This window comes from Saccoglossus kowalevskii, chromosome 13 (genome assembly GCF_978046115.1).
Source record: "Saccoglossus kowalevskii chromosome 13, keSacKowa6.1, whole genome shotgun sequence".
Taxonomy (NCBI): domain Eukaryota; kingdom Metazoa; phylum Hemichordata; class Enteropneusta; family Harrimaniidae; genus Saccoglossus; species Saccoglossus kowalevskii.
Genome location: NC_140653.1, coordinates 10,250,029 through 10,265,350, shown reverse-complemented (window position 1 = coordinate 10,265,350; position 15,322 = coordinate 10,250,029). Strand labels below are relative to the sequence as shown.

The 15,322-nt window shown below is 38.1% G+C and overlaps 1 protein-coding gene across 1 annotated transcript in view; it reads right to left on the bottom strand.

Moving 5' to 3' along the window:
* Window positions 1-14,549, bottom strand: part of LOC102802145 (uncharacterized) — a 125,601-nt gene extending 111,052 nt beyond the window's left edge. The window contains exons 1-2 of the mRNA XM_085507299.1: window positions 13,820-14,549; window positions 11,197-11,217 (exon numbers count right to left, since the gene is read on the bottom strand). Of these exons, the coding sequence (XP_085363425.1) occupies window positions 11,197-11,217; window positions 13,820-14,549 (751 nt within the window). The remainder of the gene's footprint in view (window positions 1-11,196; window positions 11,218-13,819) is intronic.
* Between the last annotated feature and the right edge of the window lie 773 nt (window positions 14,550-15,322).

Below are 15,322 nucleotides of genomic sequence, written 5' to 3'. Positions count from 1 at the left end.
GTGGAGCAATCTCTACTGTGCATTAACCTCTACTGTGCATCAACCTCTACTGTGCATCAACCTCTACTGTGCATTAACCTCTACTGTGCATCAACCTCTACTGTGCATTAACCTCCACTGTGCATCAACCTCTACTGTGTATCAATCTCCACTGTGCATTAACCTCTAATGTGCATTAACCACTACTGTGCATTAACCTCTACTGTGCATCAACCTCTACTGTGCATTAACCTCTACTGTGCATTAACCTCTACTGTTCATCAACTGCTACTGTGCGTTCACCTCTACTGTGTATTAACCTCTACTGTGCATTCACCTCTACTGTGCATAAACATCTACTGTGCATTAACCTCTACTGTGCATTAACCTCTACTGTGCATCAACCTCTACTGTGCAGTAAACTCTACTATACATCAACCTCTACTGTGCATTAACCTCTACTGTGCATTAACCTCTACTGTGCATTAACCTCTACTGTGCATTAACCTCTACTATACATCAACCTCTACTGTGCATTAACGTCTACTGTGCATAAACCTCTACTGTGCATCAACCTTTACTATACATCAACCTCTATTGTGCATCAACCTCTACTGTGCATTAACCTCTACTGTGTATTAACATCTACTGTGCATTAACCTCTACTGTGCATTAACCTCTACTGTGCATCAACCTCTACTATACATCAACCTCTACTGTGCATTAACCTCTACTGTACATCAACCTATACTGTGCATTAACCTCTACTATGCATTAACCTCTACTACACATAAGCCTCTACTGTGCATTATCCTCTACTGTGGACCAATCTATACTGTGCATTAACCTCTACTGTGCATCAACCTCTGCTGCGCATCAACCTCTACTGTGTATTAACATCTACTGTGCATTAACCTCTACTGTGCATTAACCTCTACTGTGCATCAACCTCTACTATACATCAACCTCTACTGTGCATTAACCTTTACTGTACATCAACCTCTACTGTGAATTAACCTCTACTGTGCATTAACCTCTACTGTGCATTAACCTCTACTATACATCAGCCTCTACTGTGCATTATCCTCTACTGTGGACCAATCTATACTGTGCATTATCCTCTACTGTGGAGCAATCTCTACTGTGCATTAACCTCTACTGTGCATCAACCTCTACTGTGCATCAACCTCTACTGTGCATTAACCTCTACTGTGCATCAACCTCTACTGTGCATTAACCTCCACTGTGCATCAACCTCTACTGTGTATCAATCTCCACTGTGCATTAACCATTAATGTGCATTAACCACTACTGTGCATTAACCTCTACTGTGCATCAACCTCTACTGTGCATTAACCTCTACTGTGCATTAACCTCTACTGTGCATAAACCTCTACTGTGCATTAACCTCTACTGTGCATTAACCTCTACTGTGCATCAACCTCTACTGTGCAGTAACCTCTACTATACATCAACCTCTACTGTGCATTAACCTCTACTGTGCATTAACCTCTACTGTGCATTAACCTCTACTGTGCATTAACCTCTACTATACATCAACTTCTACTGTGCATTAACCTCTACTGTGCATAAACCTCTACTGTGCATCAACCTTTACTATACATCAACCTCTATTGTGCATCAACCTCTACTGTGCATTAACCTCTACTGTGTATTACCATCTACTGTGCATTAACCTCTACTGTGCATTAACCTCTACTGTGCATCAACCTCTACTATACATCAACCTCTACTGTGCATTAACCTCTACTGTACATCAACCTATACTGTGCATTAACCTCTACTATGCATTAACCTCTACTACCCATAAGCCTCTACTGTGCATTATCCTCTACTGTGGACCAATCTATACTGTGCATTAACCTCTACTGTGCATCAACCTCTGCTGCGCATCAACCTCTACTGTGTATTAACATCTACTGTGCATTAACCTCTACTGTGCATTAACCTCTACTGTGCATCAACCTCTACTATACATCAACCTCTACTGTGCATTAACCTTTACTGTACATCAACCTCTACTGTGAATTAACCTCTACTGTGCATTAACCTCTACTGTGCATTAACCTCTACTATACATCAGCCTCTACTGTGCATTATCCTCTACTGTGGACCAATCTATACTGTGCATTATCCTCTACTGTGGAGCAATCTCTACTGTGCATTAACCTCTACTGTGCATCAACCTCTACTGTGCATCAACCTCTACTGTGCATTAACCTCTACTGTGCATCAACCTCTACTGTGCATTAACCTCCACTGTGCATCAACCTCTACTGTGTATCAATCTCCACTGTGCATTAACCTTTAATGTGCATTAACCACTACTGTTCATTAACCTCCACTGTGCATCAACCTCTACTGTGCATTAACCTCTACTGTGCATTAACCTCTACTGTGCATAAACCTCTACTGTGCATTAACCTCTACTGTGCATTAACCTCTACTGTGCATCAACCTCTACTGTGCAGTAACCTCTACTATACATCAACCTCTACTGTGCATTAACGTCTACTGTGCATTAACCTCTACTGTGCATTAACCTCTACTATACATCAACCTCTACTGTGCATTAACCTCTACTGTGCATAAACCTCTACTGTGCATCAAACTTTACTATACATCAACCTCTATTGTGCATCAACCTCTACTGTGCATTAACCTCTACTGTGTATTAACATCTACTGTGCATTCACCTCTACTGTGCATTAACCTCTACTGTGCATCAACCTCTACTATACATCAACCTCTACTGTGCATTAACCTCTACTGTACATCAACCTATACTGTGCATTAACCTCTACTATGCATTAACCTCCACTGTGCATCAACCTCTACTGTGTATCAATCTCCACTGTGCATTAACCTTTAATGTGCATTAACCACTACTGTGCATTAACCTCTACAGTGCATCAACCTCTACTGTGCATTAACCTCTACTGTGCATTAACCTCTACTGTGCATAAACCTCTACTGTGTATTAACCTCTACTGTGCATTAACCTCTACTGTGCATCAACCTCTACTGTGCAGTAACCTCTACTATACATCAACCTCTACTGTGCATTAACGTCTACTGTGCATTAACCTCTACTGTGCATTAACCTCTACTATACATCAACCTCTACTGTGCATTAACCTCTACTGTGCATAAACCTCTACTGTGCATCAAACTTTACTATACATCAACCTCTATTGTGCATCAACCTCTACTGTGCATTAACCTCTACTGTGTATTAACCTCTACTGTGCATTAACGTCTACTGTGCATTAACCTCTACTGTGCATTAACCTCTACTATACATCAACCTCTACTGTGCATTAACCTCTACTGTGCATAAACCTCTACTGTGCATCAAACTTTACTATACATCAACCTCTATTGTGCATCAACCTCTACTGTGCATCAACCTCTACTGTGTATTAACATCTACTGTGCATTAACCTCTACTGTGCATTAACCTCTACTGTGCATCAACCTCTACTATACATCAACCTCTACTGTGCATTAACCTTTACTGTACATCAACCTCTACTGTGAATTAACCTCTACTGTGCATTAACCTCTACTGTGCATTAACCTCTACTATACATCAGCCTCTACTGTGCATTATCCTCTACTGTGGACCAATCTATACTGTGCATTATCCTCTACTGTGGAGCAATCTCTACTGTGCATTAACCTCTACTGTGCATCAACCTCTACTGTGCATCAACCTCTACTGTGCATTAACCTCTACTGTGCATCAACCTCTACTGTGCATTAACCTCCACTGTGCATCAACCTCTACTGTGTATCAATCTCCACTGTGTATTAACCTCTACTGTGCATTCACCTCTACTGTGCATCAACTTCTACTGTGCATCAACCTCTACTGTGCATTAACCTCTACTGTGCATTAACCTCTACTGTGCATCAATCTCTACTGCGCATCAACCTCTACTGTGTATCAATCTCCACTGTGCATTAACCTCTACTGTGCATTAACCTCTACTGTGTATCAACCTCTACTGTGTATCATCCTCTACTGTGTATCAATCTCTACTGTGCATTAAACTATACTACCCCAGCTATTTCTTTCACGCACTCACTCGCTTCCATTTGTATTTCTAGAAAGTTTTTTTGACCATATTTACATACCATAATTTCTATTTGTCTCCTTATGGTAGTATTTGAATGTAGTTTGCCCATTGTTTGCTCAGATTGTCAGAAAGGAATAATTGATTGATTGATATTTTGATTTCTCATTCCACAGCAATTCCGCTGCATTTAATCCTAGTGGCAATGCGTGAGAGACTCGTCATGTTTTCTCATGTTTCAGCTCAGATTGCTGGTGATGATCATAGAGAACATTCTGTGCAAAAGACGCATTTCCTGAGAAGCAAGCTGTGCCAGTTTTACATGGAGAAACATCTCCTTCATATTGGTCAACTTTATGCCTTGGTACTTTATGCGTGACCCCTAAAGGTCACACATCCTGGTACTTTATGCATAACCCCTAAGGTCATACATTTTATTACTTTATGCATGACCCCTAAAGTCATACATCCTGGTACTGCATGCATGACCCCTAAGGTCATACATCCTAGTATTTTACATTGTGTCATCACAGGAAGCGCTGTCTCAGAACAGTCCTATGTCATATGACCTTTTAATAGCCAATTTTGGCTAAAATAGCGCTATACACAGAACTTTAAATTAAAGTTGCTTTTTAATCACATATTTTAGTGAAATATTGTTTAGTGAATGAAATATAAATTTGATGCATAATTCAATCTTTTGAGCAGCAGAAACTGGCACATAATAGCGATAATAAAATGTGTTTACCTACCGAACCCAAGTCAAGGAGGTTAGCTCCTTACAGGTCAATAACATGTTTGAGCAAGATTTCAATGAAAGGAAGTCTGAGGAAAAGATATCTCTGGAGGATAGACAATTTCTACAAAATGTTACAAATGGAAATCAGCAAAGAGAAAATGACCATTTTGAAATGTTCCTCCCATTCAGAGAACCTAAAATCAGTCTTCCCTAATAACAGAGCTCAAGCAGAGAAACGTTTACAAAAGTTGAAGTACAGGTTACTAAAGGATGACCAATTGAAGACTATGCTGAATTCGTGAATAATATTATAGATAGTGGTTATGCTGAAGCAGCCCCTCATGATAAAGAACATGACACAAAGGTTTGAAATAGTACACCCCCCACCAGTGTGTTTACAATCCCAACAAGCCAGAGAAGGTGCGAGTTGTGTTCGATTATAGTGTTGAATATCAAGGACAAGTGCTTAATCATCACCTACTTCAGGACCCAGACCTCGTAAATAACCTGGTTGGTGTTCTGTGCCGTTTCCAAAAGAACCTATGGCAATTATATGTGACATTGAAGCCATGTTCATGCAGGTCGGTGTTGATATTAAGGATCGCAATTATTTGGGGTTTCTTTGGAGAAAAGATGGTGACCTAATCCAAGAACCTTCAGAATACCGAATGCTGTTCACTAGTTTGGTGTGACATCAAACTTTGCACTGAAAACTATTGCAGATGTTAATGGTGATGAATCTAATCTGGAAGCAGCAGATTTTGTGAGGAATGATTTTTACATGGATGATGGATTTAAGTCAGTTTCTGATCCCACCCAAGCTATCAATCTGATCGAAAGTTGCTCACAGTTGTGTGCCAAGGGAGGATTTAAGCTCCACAAATTTGCTAGTAATGATAAATGAGCTGTTGAGAATATATAATAATATCCCTGTTAGTAGGATAGCCAAGGATATTCAAAGCTTTGATATTTGTCATGATAATCTCCCAGTGGAAAGAGCACTTGGTGTGCATTGGTGTTTAGAGTTTGATACTTTTCAGTTTTGAATCAAGATTAAGGATAAACCCTTCACCCGCAGGGGTGTATTGTCTACTGATTTTCGACCCCCTTGGTTTGGTCTTTCCAGTTTTGCTTATGGGAGAGAAGATCTAGCAAGAATTAACCAAGGATGGAATGGAATGGAATGATCCAGTCCCCGAAGATATAAGATCGCAATGGGAAAAGTTGAGGCATGAGTTGTCTCTTTTGGGTTGTCTCAAGGCGCCCAGGTATTACAAAAGTGATGGTATTGGTGAGCTTAGTACAGTTGAGATGCATCTTTTTTCTGATGCTTGTCTTCTAGGTTATGGTCAGTGCAGTTACCTGAGGCTACTAGATAATCAGGGTAATGTTTCTTGTTCTTTAGTGATGGCAAGGTCTAGAGTAGTTCCTGCAAAACCAATCACCATACCACTTCTGTGTTGGACAGTGAGTTCTTAAATAAGGAGCTGAAGTATGATGATCTTTCTCATTTCTTTTGGTCAGAAAGCAAGTTTGTATTAGGGTATATTGCAAATATGTCTACCCGCTTTCACATAGCTGTAGCCAATAGAGTACAGAAAATTCAAGATCATACACAGCCAAGTCAGTGTAGATATATTGAATCAAAGAAGAACCCAGCGGATATCTCTTTAAGAGGTTCAAGTGCAGATGCTTTAATCCATAAATTTATCTGGTAGAACGGTCCAGTACTTCTATCCACAGTAAAATTTCAGAGCTCTATATCGAAGCCATGTATGCTTGATAATGACTGGCATCGATTAAAGAGAGCCATAGCAGTTTGTCTGAGGTTCAAACAGAGGTTAATGGACCATTTGAAGATTTCAAAACCGAAAGTACACTTGAGTCCTGCCAGGGAGAATTCCAGATCAGAACCAACTGTGAAGAAGACAAGCTCATTATTCAAACTAGATCCCTACCTGGATAAGTAGGTAATTACACGTGTGGGAGGAAAGATGCGTAGAGCTAACCTTCCAAAGGATGTTTCCCATCCCATTCTACTTCCTAAGAAAGGGTATGGTACAAAGGTCTTAACATTACATCACCATGAGAAAATTGGTCATTCAGGCACTGGAATGACACTTAATGAGATACGAGCCTATGGTTATTGGATAGTAGCGTATAGGGCAAGCAATAGAAGTGTTGTTTGGTAATGTGTAACTTGTAGAAAGTTGCGTGGGTTGTTGTTGCATCAGAAAATTTCTGACTTACCAGTTGATAGGCTAGAGACTGTCGCCCCTTTACATATAGCACTGTTGATTGCTTCGCTTCATTCTTTGTTAAAAATGGTGGACGTGAATTAAATCGTTATGGAGTATTGTTCACTTGTTTAAATTCTCGAGCAGTTCTTATAGAGGTAGCAAATTATCTTAGTACTGATTCCTTTTTGAACGCACTTCGTCGTTTTGTTGGTTGCCGAGGTCCAGTGCGTCAGAAGTGATCAAGGCATCAATTTTGTTGGAGCTAAAAGTGCCATGCAACATTAAAAGAGATGGATGAAAGATCATTTAGATCAGTAGATAATTGTTAAAGGACAACTGTGACTGGATAGCCTTTCAAATGAATTCCCCCACATTCAAGTAACATGGGAGGAGTGTGGGAAAGGATGATTCCGTCAGCTCGGAATGCATTAACTGCACTTCTATCTGTTCATGGTCATCAATTGGACGACGAGTTGATAAGAACATTAATGGTAGAGGCTGAGACTATTGTGAATAGCCGTCCCCTCAGTTATGACGATATTACCGAGACAAGTTCTCTACAGCCCCTTTCCCATAGCCATATACTAACGCTGAAATCGAAGGTTGTTTTACCTCCCCCTGGAGTTTTCCAGACGGCAGATCTATCTATTTAATGAGTTCTCGAAATGATGGAAAGCCGAATTTCTACCAACCCTACAAAGGAGATTCCAACCAAACCTACAAGAAGATGATATCGTCCTGATATTGGATGAGAGTTTACCAAGATATCAATGTCCGATAGCCAGATTAATTAAGACATTTGCGGGACAAGATGGACTTGTTTTACCTGTTGTACTGGTTTGGTGCTATTTGCTTTCTTGGCTGAGAATAATGCTGACCTGGATGGAGAGTGCTATAAACTTGAAAATGCCATAGAAATCACGTTTGCCAATTTGTGTCCATGCAATTTTAGAATGACAACTAGCGAAGGCTATGTCATTCATGACTTGTTAATTCCAAGTCGCGTACTAAACTGATCATTCTAGAACACTATCCCTCGAAGTATTTCGAATTTCTGTAATAGTATTTCCTGCTACGGAATAATTTTTGAGTATTGACTAGCGTGTACCAGCATATTTTATAACAGTGACATCTGTCCACATTCTGCATGTTAATCGTCAAAATGAGTAACATGGAGACACAATCGGAAATATACATATGGCGGACAGCAAATCTAATGAAGAAAGTGGCGACATCAAAGTGTCATCATGATTATTTGGCAAAGGTGACCACACCACTACAATTATTAAAATTGATACAATACCAAAGTGTGTATCATTCAAAACACAAGAGTCTAAAGAAGACCAAATAAATAGATTGAACGCATACTTAAAGTTACAGAAAAGAGGCATCAGATCGAAATGTTATTGCTAGATAAGAATCACGCTCCTCACGTTGAACATCAATTACAGGAATGGCTAAATACTTATCAAGATTTTAAACTGCCTGATAATAAGTACAGACAGTTACTATCCCAAGAGAGCAAAATATTAGATTATAGCGCCTTGGTAGCTCCACGACTTGTTGAGTGCGACAAGTTTAAACAGAAAGTAGAGAATTGTTGGCGATCTTTCCAGAGATGTGGATGAAATTAAACCAAGATTCATCCGGGCATTTAAGCATGGTATAGAAGTCAATACAGACAACCCAGAAGATAGGTTTATTTCTTAGAGCAGTACACAGAGGGTGAACCAAAAGAAATCGTCGGTATTTGCATATATATGGAACCTATATGGTATATACCTATCGCAAGTGAAGTCAGAAGATAAAGTTGGACTAAATGATTTCTTGATATTTCTGACTAAGTGCCACAATGTAATGCAGGGCGAGGTGCATTTAAGGGAGCTAGACCATCACAAAAATATAATGATGTTGGTGGTTAAATTACCATATAGAGTGAAAGAATCCTGGAGACGGAAATCGGAGTCCAATTTAAAGATTTGCTCGACTTTGTGGTAAATGAAAACTGAGTGTTACATAATGTATTGTTTTGTGAGTTGAATAGTGCACAACATAAGAAGAAAGTAGTGAAATACGACAAGAAAGCTGTACACAGTCAGTGTGAAAAGTATACTGCTTTTGCTGTAAATGTTGACACCAAACCAAACAATCCACCTTTGGGTTGCTCAAACACTTTACACCAGAAGCAAAAGTGCAAAAGGTTTGCTAGTAAAAACAACAAAGACAAGAAGCAGATCATACGTGCTAAGGGACTTTGCTATGGTTGCCTAAAGAAAGAAAACCACCTAATCAAAACTGTAAAAGTAAATTAACATGTGACATCTGTAAACAACTTCACCCAAACATATTGCAAAGAGATACTACATATACCTGTTCTAAGGATGAACCAATGACAACATCTGGGGGACATTATCATTAATTGCCAGGCCACTCGATCAAAAGAAATTACTGGGAAGCCAGTAATCATACCAGTTAGAGTAAGAAGTAAGTCTACAGGTTTGTCAACAGAATCCTACGCATTCATGGATACTGGTAGCAATGCAGTGTTTTGTACTGAAAGGATCAGACAAAAGCTGAATGTTGCTGGACACAAAACAAGCAGTCTATCGACTGAGATAGCTTCGCTCAGCAATGCACAATTGAATTAAAGAACTGAAGACATCATTAGCAATTGAACAATATCAGTATCAAAGCAACAGGTCTTGTTGTTTTCAACACGAATTCAAAAATATCACTTTTCCCCAAAAACAATTAGATATTTGAAGATATCACCACAAAATTAAAAATTCTAAGAGAGGTCCACATGTAGTACCTATATAATGTGATATAAAAGCAGTCAAAAATATCACTATTTACCAAAAATTACAGAAATATTCACTTAAATTAGAGAACTAAAGATATCACCACGAAATGACGAGGTCCACATGTAGTACCTATATATGCAATATCAAAGCAATCGAAAATATAACTTTTTACCAAGAATGACAAAAATATACACCAAAATTATAGAATTGAAGATATCATCATGAAATGAACAAATCTAAGAAAGGTCTACCCAAGGTAAATATACACCAAGTATCGAAGCATTCAGGCTTGTATTTTTCAAGAAGAAGTCGAAAAAGGAAAACATTGACACAGACGACAATGGACTCAAATCACTCATATGATAAACTCTGCTCGACAAAGACAACAGCGAATCTAACAAAGCTGAATCTACACACTGTAACTGGATGTAAAGGAACAGACAGTTATGCAATTAAGGACCTAGAAGTCATTAATTTGAATGATTGTGAACCTAGAATCGACTTTTCCATTGTTTACATACAGCGTGGGATACCTGTCTCTAAAGAGGATATTTTGACACAGCGAGACATACAGTGTTGGTCATACCTGAAAGAAGTATATCTACCAAGTATAGATGCAGATATTGGCTTGTTGATTGGTAACAGTTCGCCCAAAGCTTTTGAGCCATGGGAAGCAATAAACAGCGAAGATAATGGTCCTTATTCTGTAAAGACAGTTTTAGGATAGGCTGTTCATGGATCCCTGAAAGGGGCTGGTCACAAGACTCAAGTCAACACAGTTCAGAATTCAAATTGGATAAAAAGACAGACAGGTCAATTACAGACAACAAGTTCATGGAAATCATGAAAGTACAACACATAAATGGACATTACCAAGTACCATTGCCACTTCGTAATGAAGATGGCCAGATGCCAGACAATAGACAAACTGCCGAACAGCGACTGAAACAGCTGAGAAAGATATTACAAAGAGATCTGTCATATCACCAGGAATATATTCAGTTTATGGAAACTGTATTTGCCAAAGGTTATGCTGAGTCAGTATCATTAGAAGAACTGCCGGGAAAAGAGGGCAAGAAGTGGTATATTCCACATCATGGTGTACAACATCCACAAAAGAAGAAACTGAGGGTTGTATTCGATTGCAGTGCTGAATTCCAGGGGACATCACTCAACAAGGAGTTGTAACAAGGTCCTGATCTAACCAACACATGAGTAGGTGATTGATACGTTCTCGTCTAGAACCAGTTGCATTGATATCCGACATAGAAAGTATGTTTTCACAAGTTAACATATTACAGAGTAGAAAGATTTTCAACGTTTTCTGTGGTGACCTGATGGTGATACCAGAAAGCCTGCAGTAGAGTATAGGATGAAAGTTCATATCTTTGGAGCAACTTCATCACCAAGCTGTGCCAATTACGCTTTAAAAAAAGACAGCTGAAGATAGTTCAAATACAGAAGCCTTAGTTGTTGATAGTATACGAACCAATTTCTATGGTGATGATATGCTAAAATCTGTGCCTACAATGAAAAAGGGAATAACTTTGGCTAAGAATATCATGACCTTTTGTAAGGAAGGTGGCTTCAGACTTACCAAATGGATAAGAATTATAGACGGGTACTGAGAGCAATACGCAAAGAGGAGAGAGCTAAAGAAGTTAAAAACATGGCATGAACACCAAGCTGTAGGGTTAATTAAGCAGAATGAAGATTCTGTGTTGACTGTACAAGACATGCGTGATGCTGAACTGGCTATCATTAAATTTGAACAACACAGTCTTTGCAGAAGAATTTGCCATAATGGAAAAGAGAAGTATGTGAAGCGTACAGATTGGATCCTGTATTAGGAACATATACTAGTAGTCTGTTACGGGTAGGCGGTTGATTGAGACAAGCAAACCTCTCATACAAGACAAACCATCCACTGAATTTACCTATACAATTCACGTCTAATTAAAGATTACAACACTCCTAGATGTGTTTGGCCAATGGGTATTATAGTCAAAGTTATGCCTGATAAAAATAATCTTGTGAGGAGAGCAATGGTAAAGACCAATTATAAAATATTGTAACAGGCTTATGATAAGTCAGTTTGATAGCAATATAAAAAGAATGATAGTAAATCCTGACAGACTAAGAGTTGAAATTTTGGTACATTAGTATGGATTTACATTGAAGTGGGCCCATCAAACACACTTTTTCAACCATAGAACATTCAGAAACGTTGCAGAAGAACAGAGTGCAGAACCATCATAGTAATAAAAATCTGGTAGAATTTCCTGGACCATTTGAAGAATACGTACATTTTTTTAAGTTCCTTTCGAATTTTATTAAGTTTCGTTTTCATTATTTATTTTGTATTTTTGAATTTTATTAGAATGTTATCAAGATCATATTTAGAGGCTGGAATGTAGCCGCCATTTTGTTATATTGTATTTTTATTGTACGTTCAAATTTGTGTATTTACGCCCTCTTGTGACTGTAATATTTTACGCTCCGATATACGTTCTTTTTCTACAACATTTAGACAGAAAAGTCAGTTCTCTGTTAGCCCTCGACGGAGATAGATCCCAAATCGTTTTTACTTACATTAAGACGAATGGAAGCTAGAAAACGTGTAACTGAGGTCAGTTACTCCCTAGACAATTAGTAATAATGGTCTGATGTAGCAGAGAACCAAATATTGTAATTCAGTTTAGAAGTATTTGGAGATTATATTTGTATTGTTGAAGTAAGATCTCCTTTGTGTGTCAATGCCTTTCCTACTTCAAGATACTGATGGTCGAGCTACATGAGGGACGAGTAACAACAAACAATATCTAATTAGAAACCTATACACGAACAAAGGTGCACGTATAGTGACCATGTGTAAACATGACTTCGACAATGACCTGTCAACAATATTTCATTCCATATTCAATTTACCATTAAGAAATCTTTAATTACCCTATTTTGAAAACAAAACATGCTGTTTTTTGCTGCCAAGATTAATTCAAACAGACCATACTTTGACATCTACAATTCACTTCCGCATTGGGTTAGCAGAATGCCTTTGGGGATTCCCGGGGGATTGCGTTGGTACAACACTGCATTCTGATTGTTTAATAACAGACTTGACCTATCGATGTTGTGCTGCAATTGTTTATGCAAGAGGTGGTCACACCCATTTTGAAATGTTCCATGAACTGGGATTTTCATTTTCAGCCTCTCTCTCTTTCAGAACTCATGTAACGAAATGTGGAATGATTACATGCAGTCATTATCATCTGTTTCATTGTGCAGATGTTTCACGTCTATTATGTGATCAAATGGGTTTATCTGAAATAAATAATCTTGGTGTAACTGTGAATATTCGAGTGTTCCTTAAATTGTTTTGAGTGGTAAAATATATAATATCAAAGCAATCAGACTTGCGGTATTCAACAAGAAGTTGAAAATATCACTTTTTACCAAAGATATTCATTAAAATCGAAATAAGAATTGAAGATATTATAAAATGAACAAATGTGAGAGAGGTCTACCTGAGGTACATATACACCTGGATATTTTTCCTTTATGAAGCCCAGTATAATTCTGTGATAACTATATATATAACTATATAACATTTCTTTCTGGTCAGTTTTTCAACACGAATATGAACACAGACTGTAGTACACTACATAAATATTACACGAAATACATGTACTTGTCCATCATTCTCTGTTTCTTCTAACTTTCTAATACTGTGACGTTGCTGAACAAAATGCACTTTCGTGTGTGTTTTCAGGCTACATTTGTTTTTATAAAACTTGTTGCATTCTTTACATTGATATGGCTGTTCACCAGAATGCACTCTCATGTGTGTTTTCAGGTGGCTTCTCCGGTTAAAGCACTTGTTGCATTCTTGACATTAGTATGGTTTCTCACCAGTATGCACTCTCATGTGTGTTTTTAGGTCGCCTTTCCGGGTAAAACACTTGTTGCATTCTTTACATTTGTATGGTTTCTCACCAGTATGCACTCTCATGTGTGTTTTTAGGTCGCCTTTCCGGGTAAAACACTTGTTGCATTCTTTACATTTGTATGGTTTCTCACCAGTATGCACTCTCATGTGTGTTTTCAGAGTGCCTTTCTGAGTAAAACACTTGTTGCACTCTTTACATTGGTATGGTTTCTCACCAGTATGCATCCTCATGTGTTTTTTCTGGTTGCTCGTATTGATAAAACACTTGCCACAAACTTTACATTGGTATGGTTTCTCGCCAATATGCAGTCTCAGGTGTCTTTTCACATGGCCTTTCCGAGTAAAACACTTGTTGCACTCTTTACATTGGTATGGTTTCTCACCAGTATGCACCCTCATGTGTTTTTTCTGATTGCTTGTATTGATAAAACACTTGTCACATTCTTTACATTGGTATGGTTTCTCACCAGTATGCACTCTCATGTGTGTTTTCAGGTTGCTTTTCTGAGTAAAACATGTGTTGCATTCTTTACATTGGTATGGTTTCTCACCAGTATGCACCCTCATGTGTTTTTTCTGATTGCTTTTATTGGTAAAACACTTGTCACAAACTTTACATTGGTATGGTTTCTCACCAGTATGCACCCTCATGTGTTTTTTCAGATTGCTTTTACCGGTAAAACACTTGTTGCATTCTTTACATTGGTGTGCTTTCTCAGTATGCAGACTGTGTTGTTCCATGTTTGTCATATTTCTGGTACTCAACTTTTCAAGCACTGCAAATAATAATACATATCATTTCTAGTTGAACAAGGTCAAATACAAGTACTCAAATTACCAGGTAATTTGCATTTATAAGGGAAAAGTAATGTATGATGAGTGTTTATGATCAGAATATTTAAGAAACTTGATGTAAACAAATACCAATGATATTGTTTACAAGATAGGAGGTGACCCCATATTCAAACACTTAGATCATACCTGGGTTGACCCAGTCTGCCCTTTCTAGCTCTATTTATACCTACGTTTTGCAAGTTCATAGTAGGTATGAACTCCCGGATTAACAGCACATTAACATCCCCACTAAAATAAACAACCCGAGAACAAAGAAAGACAGACCATGGAATTTCAAGTTTAGATTGGGAAAACCTGCATGGGGTTTTCTTACAATACAGTTTCAAGGTAGAAGATTCAAAAGAGATTTCAATAGGAAAAAAATAAGTTGCATACTATGAAGCTTCATGTTCATACTGAATGTTATATATTGAAGAGTTATAAAGAATTCCAGCTTTGAGTTTTTTTGCAAGTCATGTAAATTCTAATAAAACAAGTCATTGTTAATGACACAGTCTCCGTCCAAAATGTTGTGATCTGACATATCAATTTGATGCCAACTTGTTTTTCATGGTACCCATGCTACTTTATCTTGAATGCAATGAACGTTTCTGTTCAAATTTTGTATAAAGATAGTAACCAAGAAATACATCTGCACCAACATGATTTTTGTGATTGAA